The 16909-nt window shown below is 38.9% G+C and overlaps 2 protein-coding genes across 2 annotated transcripts in view; both read right to left on the minus strand.

The window, feature by feature from the left end:
- Window positions 1-958: 958 nt before the first annotated feature.
- On the minus strand, window positions 959-4165 carry LOC140242927 (uncharacterized). The gene is made up of 3 exons (XM_072322674.1): window positions 4138-4165; window positions 3640-3723; window positions 959-2816 (listed from the first exon to the last, which is right to left on the minus strand). The coding sequence occupies exons 1-3, from the start codon at window positions 4163-4165 to the stop codon at window positions 2452-2454; spliced, it is 477 nt and encodes a 158-aa protein (XP_072178775.1). The 3' UTR covers window positions 959-2451.
- A 1825-nt stretch (window positions 4166-5990) lies between these two features.
- LOC140242928 (calcium-activated chloride channel regulator 1-like) overlaps window positions 5991-16909 on the minus strand; it is a 39781-nt gene continuing 28862 nt past the window's right edge. The window contains exon 13 of the mRNA XM_072322675.1: window positions 5991-6047. Within this exon, the coding sequence (XP_072178776.1) occupies window positions 5991-6047 (57 nt within the window). The remainder of the gene's footprint in view (window positions 6048-16909) is intronic.

Genomic DNA, 16909 nt, shown 5'->3' on the forward strand with positions numbered 1-16909 from the left:
CCAAAGCAAATGTGTATTTACATCAGAGAGAAGATACTCTCACGGTAAGAGTAACGCGTAATAACTGCAGACAAAGGTCATACTGCTAGCATGTGACAAGCTGGCATATTTCTATATACCTGAGGAAAACATTGTAGGTCACTGCTACAATTTTGCTACAATTGATAAAATTTTGATGGTCAAATGTACCTTGTACCTATAAAGTTCACGGACACTGGTATGCACACAAATCAGATGGAACCTTGTGAGAGATACAGAGCCTATCATCAAACATTACAAGGTTAAAAAGAAATGCAGGAAAGCCACACAAACAATGACCAACACTATAGATGAATAACACTACCTGTTTTGAGGTTCATCATGACCAGTAGATCAACCTCACACACGTTAAAAATGTCTGCTTTTATAAGACAGATTAGAAACATTTTATCTCAGTGAAACATGGCAGTTGAAGTTAAACCTGCATCAATTGTGACTGGCCAATATGATAACATGTATCGATTCCAGCTACACAAGACTCATCTTGTGTGATATTGGTAATAAGGAGCATCTGCTGTATAATTACTATGCATATACACTGCTGGGTGAGACCACTCGTCCATTTTGGACAATCTTTACTGTGGTGCGCTGCTGTAAAAATGGGAAATTTCACACAATTGAATTTTTTGAGTTTCGCTTATTTTAACGAATTTCACTTGCTTATAATTTTGCAGGCAAAAGAATAGCCATGCATGTCCTAATATCTCCCCATTAAAATATCTGTCACTTTTTTGCATTATTTTTGTGCTGCCTAATATAGAGCCTGAAATTAGTGAATATTCCCACATAACAAAATATTCCATATTTACAATATTTCACTGTCACAGCTGTTAAAAATATGTATATTTGTCTCAATATCTAAACCATACTTTTTACTTCTAAGTCTGTAAATCCTACGATGTATAAGGCAAAGGGCAACAGAGGGAAAGAATGAGTGAGAGAAGAGAGAGAGAGAAGGGGGAGAAGAGAAACATATAAAGAGACATATATTAATATAAACATACATCTGCACAATGTATGCAAACTTACCATACACAGTCTGCTTTGCTGACCTTACACAACACCTGCTCGGATTCATAAACACATACATGTATTAAGATGAGCCACCACACATAGTCACAGAAATACAATATCCACTCTCAGATATCTTCAAAATCCAGCATAGATGCATGAACCACACAAATCTGCTTTGAATTCATACAATCTGACTGTCATTGAAGGTTATGAATATTCTCAGCTCCTAATTTCAGTGTCAATGTTAAGAATTGTATAGGAATAGGATAAAAAGCAAATTTCTCTATTAATGAACGAATTGAAAGCTCTCACAAATCTTAAGTTTGAGGTTGTATTGTGCACCTTTTATAGGGTTGTGAAACTGTTTTATAACAGTTTCTCATATTGTAGAACCATAGGGTCCATGGTAGAACATTACTTAACATTATCTGTTTCTTTTCCGACTATAAACCTCTTACAAAGCCATGTCCTCTACTTCATACAGTACCCTCCTAAAATATGAAGAAAGGTGAATCACACGGCATGGCCTGTTTGATATGCACATCTCCACTGCAACCTAAAGCTGCCCAAAAGCGTCATACCACATGTCCAATATTTAAACGATCCAAATTTGACAAAGTAAAAATTTCTATCGTAAAAGTACATCTGCCTTCGCTCCCATAAACGTGTATTGGTATGTGGAAAATGACATAGACACATTTCACATTTGCTTCACACAGATTAAGAAAGCACTTGCCCGTATTGGAAATAACAAGTGTCAGAGCCAAATGCATGAAAGCATCCCACAATATGTATTACGATATATGGAGGGAAAATAAGTGTGGTTGTTTTTTTTTTCCATGTTCAGTTTCATCATTCAACCATTTTCAGGAAATGCCTATGAGCAAAGTTGTTAAGTCTTGTCACTCGTTACTTACAGTATCTAAAATATGCTTGCAATGTGTTGTTTTGTTTTTGTTTTATGTTTTTTGTTCACATTCTTTTCAATTCATTTGTTGACCAGGGCCCTGTTGCATAAAAAGATGCAATCAAATATAAGTCAGAAAATCAAACTTTAAGTTAAATAGATATCAGCCAATAAGAAATGAGTATTCAGAGACTTATGTTTGAATTTCTGACTTACGTTCGATCTGAACTTTTATGCAACAAGGTTTCGGTCTCTTACTTTTTCTTTCCTTCACTGTGACTCAGACCAAAACAAGGGCACCAGCAGATGGACAAAAAAGGCCTGTGGAAGATCATGGTTTCTTCGATTGTACCAAACTCAACACTTCTTCTCCCGAATCTTGAATTCACACAAAACCAGCCAGATACAAAATGCACACTGAATCTCAAGTGGAACAAAAACACTCAGTGGAAAAAAACCCAACAAAACATAATCCATAAGTTTGTATCCCCTTATAGAGTCTGGTAGTTCTTGTCTTGTCTGGACTGGTAAAATTTGAAGCCGCAAAATGCGATTCCAATAACAGCCACCGCTAGGACAATTCCACCGAAGAAACTGCCGGCGCTGAACTTTGACCCGCCGGAACCCGCTGGAGTCTTGGCTGTAGTCCCAACCACTGGGCTTTGTGTCTTTGCTTTTGTGGTCATGTGCTTCGCCGTGGCTGGGGCTTCTGTGGGCGCCACCGTGGCAGGGTTTGTCTGGGCTGTCGTCGCATTCTCATCAGTCAATGATGTTGGCTCGTTTGTGGCTGCAGACGTCAGCGTCGCCCCAGCCGTTGTCCCATTGTTTGGCTCACTTTGAGTATCAGAAGGCAATTCTGCAGACAATAAAAGAAACAGTTCTTGAGAAACCTGCACAACAAGCAACACTGCATCTAGAAATACTGCAGTGCGATGTGGAGAATTGTTCCTTCCAAATATCATTTGAATTATATTTTTATGCGCCAAATGATAGAGCAGTTTTTAACATATATTTCTCCTTTAAAGTGAAATAATATATTGGAGGTTGGAATATATATTATGTGAAAAAAATGCACCAAACTGGGGTGCGGAAAAGTCCTCTATGGGACATGTTCAAACAGATCTATGATATCATCTACTTGGGCAAAATGGAATATTGGTATAAAGTGCAAATATTTGTGCAAGTAACCTTTTGCACTCGCCTGGGTAGATGAATTTTGCAAGTTTTTTTCTTCCATGGAATCAAAACAAAAAATAGCATAACATGCAAGCAAAAATTTTTGAGTGTTTTTATTTTGTGCTAGTTTCTTATCGTGTGAAATGCAGAAAAATTTCCACTTTTACAGAAAGAGAATGGGAGAAAGGGGGAGAAAAGACAGAAGGGCAAGAAATGAAGGGTAAGGGGAAGCAAGCTTTCAAAAACATGTCATGGTCTCCTATCATGAAAGATGCTGTGATAGCAATTCTTGCTAGCATGGCAACAACTTCTTGTAGCTACAGCCAATCAGGAAGCAGGGATTCTTGTCATTAGTGAATACCATGATACTTGCCATGGCAAGTGTTGCAGCAAGATTTGCTACCATAGAAACTTTTTGTGGAATGGAGCCCCAAAAGGCATGCAGAATTTTGCTTTGAAAAAGGGAACAGCAACAAAAACATGGATGAGAGAAATAAAGTTACCTGTGGTCATCAATTCAGTTGCAACTTCTGTTGGGCTTGTTGTCGTGGCTGCACACACACCTACAAAAATAACCAAACAAATTACTTGTTACTTGTTGCAGCAACCCCGTTCGCAGCTCCAAGGAAGCTATACCGGGATGCAAATCGTGTCACGTGCCACAACACGATTTGGAGATGATAGAACTACAAATGGTTTACACAACATTACATTTAACTTCATCAATACCATGGTGTGCCTTTCCCTCTGCCACCCTGTCCCAGATCTACCAAGACTCAAGCCTACAGCACGAGTCCCACGCCCTAACAACTATTTCATTTAATGCTCATCGGCCAAGCAATCATTTTCTCATGCTTCCCAGGAAAGAGCAAACAAAAAACACTGCATGATTATCAATAATGAGCATTGGATGGTACTGAAAATAATCAAGGTAAACTTTTTCTTTATTCTCTTACTAATCTTACAAATCATGGCCATTATTCTAACTGAATAATCCATACCGATAGATGTCTCTACAAACTGTGTCATCTAGGGACCACAATAATGTTAATATGTCGGTCATACAAATTCGTTTACCATTTATCATTGTCCAAAATTTGGGGAAAAAGTGTTGAAAATAATGTTTTTCAGGACCATCTTCCATTACTAATAAATGAGTACTATTACAGTAAAATCATATCATTATGTATGTTTATACATCAAACTGCACAATTTTTAATCCCAAAAAGCTCCCTACTGTGGGGGGTGGGGGGGGGGGGGTGGGGGGGGGGGGTTAGGGTTAGGGGGGGGGGGGGGGAGGAAATTGTCCCTCCCATACCCTTCCCCTTCTCAGTCACTTTGTTCACTATAGAAAGTTATCCCTCCTATCCAGCTGAGAAACTTGGCATCTCTGCCAACCCCATTCCCCCATCCCTCCTCCTCACCCCCAAGAAAGAAAAGAAGAAGAAAAGACAGAGATGTGAAATGGTGGATAGAAGAATAAGTGTGATGGGTTATTTGTTTGCTTCTGTCTCAAGCTCTGCTTACCATCTGTCAACAGTTGCCAGACGGGTACTTTTAAAGGACATGTTGTAGAATCTAACTGATTGCATGCGGATATTCTTGCACAAACTGCCTATTCACACACAAGAGTAATCAGTTTTAGGACTGGGATACAAAAATTGATTTTGTCGTTCACACATAGCCAAGAAACCTCTCATCCCTGTGTGCGAAACAATTCATATCTCTCAAATATATGCATGCCTACACCGTGACTGGACCATGACCCTGGCACCCTGTAAACTGCAGACCTACAGTAGTTGGGTCATCATAGGATTTGCAAAAAGAAAACTTGAATTTTTTTTCATGTGCTATTTACACACACTATATGACGCAAACTATTGACAGGGTTTTAAAATAGAAAAATAAAGATGAACATATTTTAGCATCACAGTGGTTTTGTTGTTGATGTTGTTGTTGTTGTTGGTTTTTTTTTGGGGGGGGTGTCTGTGTCTGCACAGAAGAATTATTAGTTCTCACATCGCATCCATTTGTAAAAGCTGATGATCAAAACTATTTTTTTTTTTTTTGGGGGGGGGGGGGGGTGTGGGTATTCAAGCCTATACAGTCCATCACATGAAAACTTTGTAGACAACAACCAGCATCCTTGATTAACATAGAATGTCTGCGACTGAGGGTCAGACTGCCTTCAGTCATGACAAGAGTCTAAGTGTCCCTAGGGTTTTCATCAATTTCTTTCAATTCTAGAGCACTCAGCTGACAGTGCCTTTAATATCTCCATCCCCGAAATGAGGTGCAGACACAGTGTGAGACAGAGAACCCTGTGAGGGAAATTGATTTTGGATATTGTGACGAACAAAAACAAACACGGGCTCAAGTGAATGTGTGTGGCAGATTTCTATCACCTTCCTCCTGTGGTAGAGTGGAATTATCGCCTCGCATTAATCCGGGGCGCTTGTATGACCAGAACATTTGTACTATTAAGTAGCACACTACATGCCTGAACTAGATTAAAAAAAAAAAAAAATGATGATGATGTATCAATCGCTACAATGATACTCTACAAAAGAAATGCATGGGTGATGTACATTTTAAAAACTGATAGGAAATCCTGAAAATTGGGTGAAACATGCACTTTTGTGTCTAAAGTAGAGAGAGAGAGATAGAAAGAGAGAAAGAGAGAGAAGACCAAGAAGAAGAAGGAGAAGAATAAAAAAAAAGAACAGAAAGAAGAAAGATGAGGAAAAGATGAAACTAAGTTGAAGAGGATGGAAAGGTAAATGAAAGATGACGAGGTGAAGTCAAAGAAGAAAAGGATAAAAGAAAAGAAAGAGTAAAGCAAAGAAGTAAGCCATTATTTCTTGCACTGGGTGTAGACACCCTTTCCATGGTAGTGCACTGGTGCAGTCATCTATTTAATATACAAGGTTAATCAAGAACACATGAATAAAAATAATGTGATGTATGGTTTCATTCCTGCATACATTGCAGGAAAAGGGTAGGGGCTTAGGAAAGGAGAGAGAGAAAAAAGAGTGAGAAAGAGAGAGAGAAAAAGAGAGGGTGGGGTAGAGCAATAGGCGGTGACAAAGAAAAAGAGAGGGAGTGAGTGCTATTATGCAGATATGAGCATTACCAAAGACCACATAGCTAAATGACATGTGATGCACTTTCATGATAGGCAATAATTTTTATGGCTTGCCCAGGTTCATTAAGATGGTGTGCAGGGGAGGTGGGGGGGGGGGGGGAGGGACTTGGCAAATGGCTCTGTACGGCTTCATAAATTGCCGTTGTCCTCGACGGACTGCAAGAGGCATCATGGAGTACATGCACACGTGTTACACACTCTGCACGGCCTTGCTCTGCCCGGGGAGGAGGAATAAACTGAAGCCCTACACCATAGAAACTGGTAATATAAAGTGGATCTCAATTGGTTCATATCCAATAAAGATAAGCCTACTCTGCATAGTGCAGTATGGCAGTCACAGTATCCACTGCATGTACATTGTAGAGCAGGAAAGAGCAGCGTACATAGAACCATCCTGATTTAATGTCAGTTGTACAATGCCACGTAAAATCAGGTTTTTACTTTAAATCTTAAATAAGAATAAGGTGTTTCTTCAAAAATCTCTAGGCTATACTAAAACACATATTCAGGTTTCCAAACAAAAAGCAAAAGGCTATGAAAAAAAACAAAAAAAACATTGGTTATCTGCAGTTTGGTTTTTGAATAATTTTTGTTGCTGTTGAATGAATTCCACGACTCTTTAAAGCATAGCACACATAAATCAAAGAGAAGAACACACAATAGGCACCCCTTTCTGCACTGCAGATTTTACACAGTGTGTACAATGCTATGGAGCTTTCTATGTCATTCAGCACTTGAAACAAACAAAGGGTTAAAAAAAACTGCATGTTTGTGTTGTCTGTGGATGAGGAACTGTCCTTTATGATGTCATGAAACATGTGATTATTACCTTTGGGTTGAGTGAAGAAACGTTCCTCAAGAAATAACAAACAAACAAAAAACACTTCATGTCCATGGCAAATGGAGCTAACACAATCAGATGATCGACTGCATTCAAGCAGTCACATGACGTTCAAATTATCTCTCAAGAATTTTGCTGAAGTGGGCATGTTGGCATGGCATTAAAGGGGTTGTTCACTAGCTGTGCTAGATTATGAATGAATGAATAAAAGCAATGGAATACCAGGGAACATGTCCAATCAACAGATCTTCATCAATTGGTGCAAGATCAAGCAAATGGAGTAAAGACAGTCTGAATCAGTGTGTGACATGAAATAGGGGACTGTGGACACCTCAGAATAATTTTCTTGCTCTACGACACTGTACGTAAATCTGACTGAATTCAGGTATGATAATCATTTAAATTTTTGTGTATTAGTTTGCAACTGGACAAACATAATCAAGGGATAATGGAACATTTCATCACAACATGTAGATTTCTATATCATATGTTCTCAAATGAGAGAACAGTTTCATAACAAAAGGCACACAGTACCAAACTTGAATGCAACAATTACATTTCTAGTGCAATTTGTTGTTTCCAATGTTTTGATAGGAGGGACACGGGGTCGCAGTTGTCAAATTATGAGGTCAAGATTGTTTTCAGTTTGTCAAAGAAATAGCAGAGGTGTAAGCCTATAAAACAACTGTACCTCATCAAATTTACCAGTGTACATACATGTAGTGGTGGCATAGTGGTGACTATAAACTGTATCATTACTACAGAAGTCACTCCATTAACATTCTTATCAGAGCTAAAATTGTCATGAAATTTCTAACAGTCTGTGTGTGTGATTTCATTCCAAGTTACAAATACAAAATTTACTTTGTTTTACTAATTATAGTAGTCTCTCCCTTTAAAAAGCTTTTAATTAATTGCAGCTTTACTCTACTTGTTCACATCACTTACAACAAATATTTCTTTTGCTTTACAACTCTCTCGGCTATCTTTTTACACAATACCTTTATTATGCAGACTCAGCATATTAGTCGTAAAGCATACCAGGCTCTCATAGGATCTACATCTATCTACTACCATGGTAGTTGAAATTATGGCTTCTGAGGTGGCAGGGATATACAATGTAGATACTGTAGCACTAATTTCTAGTTACTAGGCACAAGAAAATTGTGCCCTGCCTGCCACCTTAAAATCTATAATTTCAACAAGAGCCTCTTAATAGATGGTACATTGTGTATATATCCTTATTATAACACTCCTTGTTATCACTGTCCCCATTTACTGCGATGGAGAATAATTTCAATGTTATAAAACATACAGACACATTTAAAATTTTATTTAGTATGTCTCTTGGGTCCAGTGAGAGTCTACACGTCTTTACAAAAAACAAAAAAAAACAAAAACAAAAACCCACCAACAACAACAACAAAAACAACAACAACAAAAAACCCAAGTTCCATACACTAAAAGAAAAAAATACACAGTTACATGATATGCAACAGCCATATGCCTGCATAACATAATCTACTTTTTTTTTCTAAATACCCATTACTTCCTCTCGCAATAATCCTACATGTATTTTGTTGCAGACATGGCACATTCATACAAGGTGTGTGTACAGTGTAAACCTGGCTTTCAGTCTGCAATGGAGTTCTACAGTGTAATGCAAAGTGCAAGGTACAGCACATAATACAGCATGGCTACGAAGGGGACGTGTCCACCTCTTCCACACGCACAACACTTCCCGATTCCAACACATTTCACTCTTTCTAGGCCCCCATCCTCTCTCCCTCCCCCACCCCTTTTTACCCACATACACACACCCAAGTCCTTTCAAAATGGTGATAGAATACGTGGACCAATCCCTTTAAACCCCCCCCCCCCCAATAGTGTTATCGGGAACGACATTGCCACCGCCACGTATATGGGTGTATGGCGCAATTGTGTGGGATGAGTGTGATTAATCATTGGATTTAGCACACCTCATCACTCACTCTCGCTTGCTGGAATTGACGTGGAAATAACGCTCACAACCTGTGTTGCTATCCCAGTTTGGCTTTCTGTTTTTACAAATAAAAAAATCCCTGCCCCCACCCCCCAAAAATGAATAGATTATAACACGTTCAAGTTTGGCCTTTGGTATTTTGTGAAAGACGATGTTGCTGAAACTGTGGGGGAAATTCACGCCCATACAGTACATGTACAAGTTTCTGTATGACTTCAAATCTTAAATTAATTTCTGTTTACAATAATACACCTGTAGACATTCCTAATTTCTTGGATGCGATTATTCATAGAAATTTTCTTTGAAAAACGTTGTATCCCCTATTCTTTGTGTGCTTCTGTCTACTAAAAGATGGTGTCTTCATAGTACACATGATTGCACAGTGAAAAACAGCTGAGTGATTGTTTATAGTGCATACATTATCTGTCTTTATGCAAAGAGAAAGGGGAAAAGGAAATTTCACTGCAAGCGAAGACAGCTGTAACTTCACACATCAAGTTTTGATTAATTTCCAGTAAAAGAGGACATTCAGAAATATGGTGCAATAAGCCAGTTCGGGGTTCCACTTTGAGCATGAGGTCATCAGTACCGTACCAGCAGAGCATGTTGGTTTTTTTATTCACTGAGATAAGCATCTGTGATGTGATGATTATTCAAGTGATCATTATGAGTGGTGCTTGCCAGCACATCCACCTGACAGCAAAAGCGGTATTTGACAATATCAATAGAAAAAGATTGTTAACACATTCAATGCCAAATAATGAAATGGATGCTTTCCAAAGTGCTAATTGATGGATCATTCTGGTCACCTACTTTGTAGTCTACACAAGTTCATTCTTCATTTGAACATAACTGATGAATTCCATAAATTGTTACATCAGGTAAGCTGAAATACCTTCTCTCGCTTGAAAACTCATGGAGTGCCTAATCAACTGAGAAAGAAGAAAGGTCATATGTACCGATGTGCCCATGAGCTAACCCCGAACTGGCTTATTCAGATCCAGTATGATTTATACTCTAAAGTAATCAAGCTGTACTACTAGTGGTAGATCAATGAATTGCAACTATGATAGCACCTACAGTTTATTAATACTTTATAATAAAATATCTCAGAGGGAAAACAAAAGAAAACAAAGTATGAAATAGCAGACAAACACACTGAAAAAGTCTGAAAATGGCCCCAAAAAATCTTAAAGCAAAAAATACAAAAATCATGAATTGACTGGATCGCTGCATTAAGTTGTAATACACAATGATTCCAAACATGTTTAAAGCACAAATTAATGTTTGCTTTATATTGTACCGCCACCTTTACAGTTGTATTATGAGTCCATCTCGTCCCAGAAATCATACATTGTATTTCTGTGGTTTTGATGCTGCATTTCTTTCTTTGAATGAAGATTTCCTCTAAAGAGGTTGCACGAATAATCAATTTCACAAATTTCATCCAGCGGTTTTATGTTTGTTTGTTTGTTTGTTTGTTTTTAACTGTTAAAAAAGGCTGCTCCAGAGTGAATTCTGTAATATTTTGTAAAAAATACCATACCTATCATTGCATTAACAATCACCCAGAAAAACAAAACACAAAAACAGAGAAAAAAATGAGCTGCCTTCAGAAGTTTAGTAGTTTATTCACTTTGTTGCTGGAATGATACAGGGGGTTTAATTTTCCAAAAAGCCCCCACAAGCTTTTCACTTCAGCCATCAGGTGCCTTGCTCAACTTACGAAGCCGAAATGTAATCTCATTACGATGTCCGACACAAACCCTCTCTCCCCCCCCCCCCCCCCCCATCATTAGACTTCCACCCCGGGAAATGTTTATTCCTGCACATTCGTGTCGGCTGATGGTTCACTGAAGCCTCTCTATGTTTTATCCTTGTTCTGGGTCTGATCAATATCTTGTCTTCCGATCGAAGTCAGGCAGCCCATGTCATTTCCTTGCGCAGACAAAATGTCAATGTTTTCTGGCTACAATTTAAGTAACGCATCTTTGTTTGTATATATTCCCCCCCCCCCCCCAAGTTTATGAGCATTAGAATCATTGGTTAGTGGGCATGGATTGTGCTGCTCCATAAATGATGAGTACCTGAGACCATCACTTGCTAGGAGCACAGCGAGATCCGGCTCTGGCTTTGTAAACAGAAGGTACGGGGTTCAAATCATACTATGCACGTGTGGTGCATTCATCCTTGGACAAGATTATAGGTCACCATGTCCCCCTTGCCCCAGATGTAAAAATGGGTATACCTGGCAACCCTGGGGTAATGATAATGGCAGGGCCCTCTGGAAGAACAGTACTATAAACCCTTTGAGGACAAGTCCCGAGAATGCTGTCTGTGAATACAGGTGTCTATGGGAAATGTGTGTTATAGCAAAATCAGTCCATCCTCAATGGGTTTTAAAAACATATCACTTAAGAGGCTACTCTGGATAAATGAGACCATGCTTCAAATACCAACATTATCATTACTATTGTACTTTGTGCCGTTGTAATTGAAATCATCATCATCACTATCACTATTTTCATCGATGGCAGTACATGTACTACATAACTGTAGTTTCATCAACATACAATGTACATGTAATTAACATCATTATTATTATCATCACGACTCTATATGTATCAACAAATAACCAAATCTCCTTTTGATTATAATCCCCCCCCCCCCACTTGTATGAATACATGATGACAGATTCTATCAATAGTGTAAGCACATTTCTAATGCTGTACTGTGAGTTGACATTCAAAAATTGATAAAGGTCTGAAGATAAGATGCTATTTCTACAATCTAGCTCTTAATAGTTTGACATTATACAGCTGGTACAGAGCAGGTTATCACAACCTTTAACAACAATCTCAGTTTGCAGCCAAGAGTAAATCATGGCATGTAATCAAATCAGAGGGCTGCATATCACATGTAACCATGATATTGCCTTCATGGTCGGGCTATAGAGACTCAAGGCTCTTGCTGAGTTCCCCCCCCCCCCCCCACTGTATGATTTCCTGTACTTATGAAGGCAAGGGCAATAGACTTCATACCATGTACTCTACAATGTACCGGTAGCTGGCTTTGTCTATGTGTGGACAACAGGTCCTTGCTAACACAAGGTTGATTGATTCGTCTCATGAATGCTTTAAACCACCTTTGAACTACAGGTATACAGACATTTTTCTATCCTAGAGCACCCATCATTCTCTTTGGTAGTGTATATTATATTCACAATCTTTCTCTGATTTTAATTAACTCTGCCAAGGGAGGAGGTTTGTTTTCATTACCGTTGGTTTGTTTATTCGTGTGAAAAAAAAAATGGTAGTGATCCAGAAACTTTTATGGATTTTATGAAGGATTTTCGATATTTTGGCAGGTAGGGTCAATGAACTTGGGAGTTCAAGCTGCACATTTATAATGTTTTATATGCGCACTAAAGTGCGTTCTCTACAGCAAGGCGTTCCGCACAGCTGAGGGTTATGACGTAACAAATGGCTTCTATATTGGGAAGTAAGGCGATTTTCAGCATGATATGTTACATGTATGAATGGGTGAAAATCACTGATCTCTATGGTACAATTTGTACATACTGTATGTAGAAGAAGATCATTAGTAGAAATTAGCTGCTTGGTGGAGGTCTGCGCTCTCAGATCGAGTGCTTTTCTAGTTCCAAATGAAACACACAAAAAATATATGAAACATCCATGAAACTTTACACATGTACAGTCATTCTCATCATTCCCACAAAAACTCATAATAATGTTCAGTGATTCGATGTTTACCACATGAAAAAGTCAAAACTAGGTTTTTCAAATTTTCCAGGAGCATTTGCTTCTAAATGTGTCACTCATCTTTGTGCACAATTTTCTGAATCCCCAAACTCTCCATGTGCATTACAGCAAGTTTCAACATCAGATTATCTACAAATGTTTGGTATTCAAAGCTGATCCTACAAGAATTCATGATGATTTATTAAAATGAAGAAGGATGGGTTAAGAATAAAGGGCCCAAAAAGGTACAATTGTCTATGATGCCCGGGAAATAGCCCTTTGCTATTAAAGGCGTTGCGTCAAAATTATGACCAGCAGGATCCCTCAAGATCCTGCTTGAATCAGGATCCTGAGGGTTCCTGCTGGTCATAATTTTGATGCAATGCCTTTAAGGCCCTCTTGCTGAACGGTGGTGAGCGAATGGGGGCGAACGCATCCTGATTCGCATCCGTACATCTGTATGTTGGCCCTTTGAATTACCGATTTTTGCTCCCCGTTTTAGGGAGCAGAAATTCGCCAATTTGATCTGCGTGTCTGTCTACCCATGCCCGAACTGCATACGGTATTGAAAATGCAAGCCACTGACCGCCACGGGTGGTCGGTGATGCATGTTAACAGGTCGGAATGCCAAGAAGAAGGATGTCGGCAGTGCGCCATTCCATTCGCTGACTGGAACCTGTTAATATGATTATTCAGTAGGGTTCTTGTGGTCATGAATAATAATGAGTGAAGTAGATCCTATCAAAAGGCCCTCATGCTGTCGTACTCGGCTGGGCTCGTTTCCCTCACCCGTTATAGCCATTATACAGCGAGAGGGCCTTGTCAAAAGGCTAGGTAAATCATCACTATGCACACAGTACCAAATTCAGTCATACAGAATTGTATATTCCCAAACAAAACCTACATGTATAGTACACGGATGTGCGCCAACATCTCTTCAAGACTGGAATGCTAGATGGTAATCAAATATTTACTTGGCACAGACCTTCCATGGCTAGAATCTTGAATGGTGACGCAAGCAGTGGAAAGTTATTCGCTTCAATGACACAAAAACTTGGGGAAGCAAAAGACAGATTTTGCCATCCTTGAGCTAAATATATTCTGAACAAGCATCGGCTCAAGAAGGAATTCATTAAGAGGGAACACGCGAAGAAAATATAAAAAGCTTGAGTCATCCTTTGCAGGCACAAGGCTACAAATCTGCCCCCCCACGGAAGAAAGCAGTAACTGCATAGCTGCTGAGCTGAGATAAATGCGATTTTGTGTTTTTTGCAGATTCTTTAAAAACACAGAAACATTCAAAAATAATTTTGTGGTATGATTATGCACCATACCTAGTTGTCTAACAGTACCTAGGAAAAAATGATGTTTCCGTTATTTTTTAAATGTTATTTAGGAAAATGCAGTTACTGCGGTGGCTCACCCTTGATTCTGGGTAGTTTCCCCACGGAAAAAAGCAGTAACTGCAGACGGCCAGGAGTCTGCTGTTTTCCCCATGGAAAAAAGCAGTAACTGCACATGCCACATGACCATAGGAGGAGAATTGTTACCACCACCAGGTTATAAAGTTCTTCTACTTTCTGGTTATTCTAGATCTATAAGATCTAGGACCTATCGCTAGGCCTAGACTAGGTCTTGTAGATTGAATGGCATTCTGTGTAAAAATAAGGTAGACACCTATGTACCCTAATTGAACTTTGGAGTGCCCGGCCTGGCCCCTGACACATGACCCTGGACTAGACAATAAAGTCAAGTCTCTTCGTCTTAGATCCTAGTCGAACTCTGACGTTACACTTAAGCTAGACTACAGATCTATGCCCAATGTTAGTGCTAGACCTAGATCTATTACGTTAGATTAGGCCTACTGACATTTTGTCTAACAGTAACACTAAACAGTTAACAATAGATTAGAATCTAGATCTACAACATCTCTGTAACTTTAGATCTGGTAGACCTACGGTTTGTATTTTAAACTTTAGGGCCTACATCTAACATTAGACTAACGTTAGTGCATTAATACTAGTGCTCATCTCCCTTCAATATATTTTCAGCTCACCTAGATTTTCTGGTTCTGGCCAAAGCCATGGCTACCATGACTTTTCCTCTGCAATTCATGATAGATTTACAGGCATGCCTGGACCGCAGAAACTGTGTGACAGCATGGTTAGCACTGGCATGATCACTCAAACTGTACCAGACCTGCAATACTGTGCATGCAAGTGATGACTGTGATATGATGCAATGTTCAGCTAGTTACTGTATGCTGCAGAATTTATGCGCATGCAGCTGCTGCACGCGTATTCTGCACTCTGAGCGCGCTGAGTCTGCCAGGTTTGCTAGTCTCCAGAAAGAAGCTTTTTCTACAACTTGTCATATGATTCCCTGCGGGCAGAGTCAAGTTACTGGTGAAACAATCTTTTTATATCTACTCTCCTAAATTATGGGAGAAACTGCTGTTTACATTGTTAAAAAAAAAAATAGTAGAAAAAATAAATGGTATTAGGGAAAAAAATATACAGGAAGGACTATACAGAGTCTGAATGATAAAGACTAAATTGTTAGTTACTGCTTTCTTCCGTGGGCTTTGTTAGTTACTGCTTTTTTCCGTGGGGAAACTTGCAAAGTTGAATCAACTGGATGCAGTTACTGCTTTTTGCAAAAGTGAAAAATTGTATTTTGGTCACTTCATTTTTCTTTTTGCAAAACTGACCTATTAACATTGGAGAGCATTGGGTAAACTATTCATTTTTGCAAAAAAGTAAACATTCATAAAAATGTCAGTTACTGCTTTTTTCCGTGGGGGGGCAGAAATGACACACAAGGAGAAGCTCCTTGTTAACAGTGGAGTTGATGTACTTTAATATTGCATTATAGATTAGAAGCGACTTTGTTGCCTATAAAACCTTCTTCTTGAAGTACTCACTCATCCAAACATTGATGAGCATAAAAAGCAAAGCAGACACAGAAACAGTGTAGTGGACATTGATACATTGTACATCGGATGTGTACGTGTACACTGTACTGTAGACACTGACACTGTATGCACACTTTATATCAAAGACTGTCATCTAGAGACACATGTCAATGCACTTGCTTTGTTTGTTTCAGGTTTTGTTTTTGTTCTTGTTTGTTATTTGTTTTGTTTTTGTTTTTGCATTTGTTTTTGTTTGTTTGTTTGTTTGTTATTTGGTTTCTTGTTTTGTCTCTGTTTTGTTTTTTGCTTTGTCTTGTTTTGTTTTGCCGGGAGGTGCACAAAGTATATTATACAGTGTTAGGACAATTGGCACATAAAATCATTGGCAACTTTAAATTGTTTTATTGTATTGATATTTCTGGGAAGAAACTACAACTCTATTATGTTCACTGATGAATCAGGGATTTTCACTATTATCAGTCTTTTAGCTGCCTTTTTCCATGGCCAGTGCATGCGAGAACTTTTGATATCAACAGGGTTTCCTTACCCTACTTCAGATGGCAAAAATCATTCCCCTTCGAAGTGTTACAACCACGCAGATGCAGACGGTTAATCAAATTCTTACAAACTATGGAATGAAAAGCCTGCAATTCAAAACTGAACAGATGATGTGCACTTGTCTGTTAGCCTTGCCAGCAGCTGTTCAAGACAATGACAAGCCTGTGATCAATCCATCTCAGGATTCTTTGTTTATCTCTCTCTTCACAACTTACAAGGCCTTGTTCCCTTAAACCCTCCTCCTCCCCCCCCCCCCCCCCCCCCACCAACCACCATCCATCTTCAAAAGTCTTCCTTAACCCATCCACTCCTGGAGGAATCATAAAATAATTTGCAAAATAATAATCTTGTCCTGAATTATTAAATTGGCAAGATTCAATGATCAATCATCAACAATCAATCTAATGCACACTGTAGCTCCATGGTCTAATGCAGATCTTTGAATTTAGTGAAGATTAAAATGCAGTTTTGAAAAGGAAGGCTTTGAATTCACTCTTTCTGATTCAACATCACCAGTCAATTCTAAAGCATAATTCCCTATGTCTGTTATCA

Source organism: Diadema setosum, chromosome 19, assembly GCF_964275005.1.
Source record: "Diadema setosum chromosome 19, eeDiaSeto1, whole genome shotgun sequence".
Taxonomy (NCBI): domain Eukaryota; kingdom Metazoa; phylum Echinodermata; class Echinoidea; order Diadematoida; family Diadematidae; genus Diadema; species Diadema setosum.

What these genes read in the sequence shown, in the direction of transcription:
- LOC140242927 (XM_072322674.1), bottom strand. Translation starts at nt 4,165, where the DNA reads ATGACACAGTTTGTAGAGACATCTATCG. An exon ending in GTTTGTAGAGACATCTATCG is followed by an intron (nt 3,724 to 4,137) that starts GTATGGATTATT and finishes ACAAGTAACAAG; the next exon opens with TAATTTGTTTGGTTATTTTT. An exon ending in AACTGAATTGATGACCACAG is followed by an intron (nt 2,817 to 3,639) that starts GTAACTTTATTT and finishes TATTGTCTGCAG; the next exon opens with AATTGCCTTCTGATACTCAA.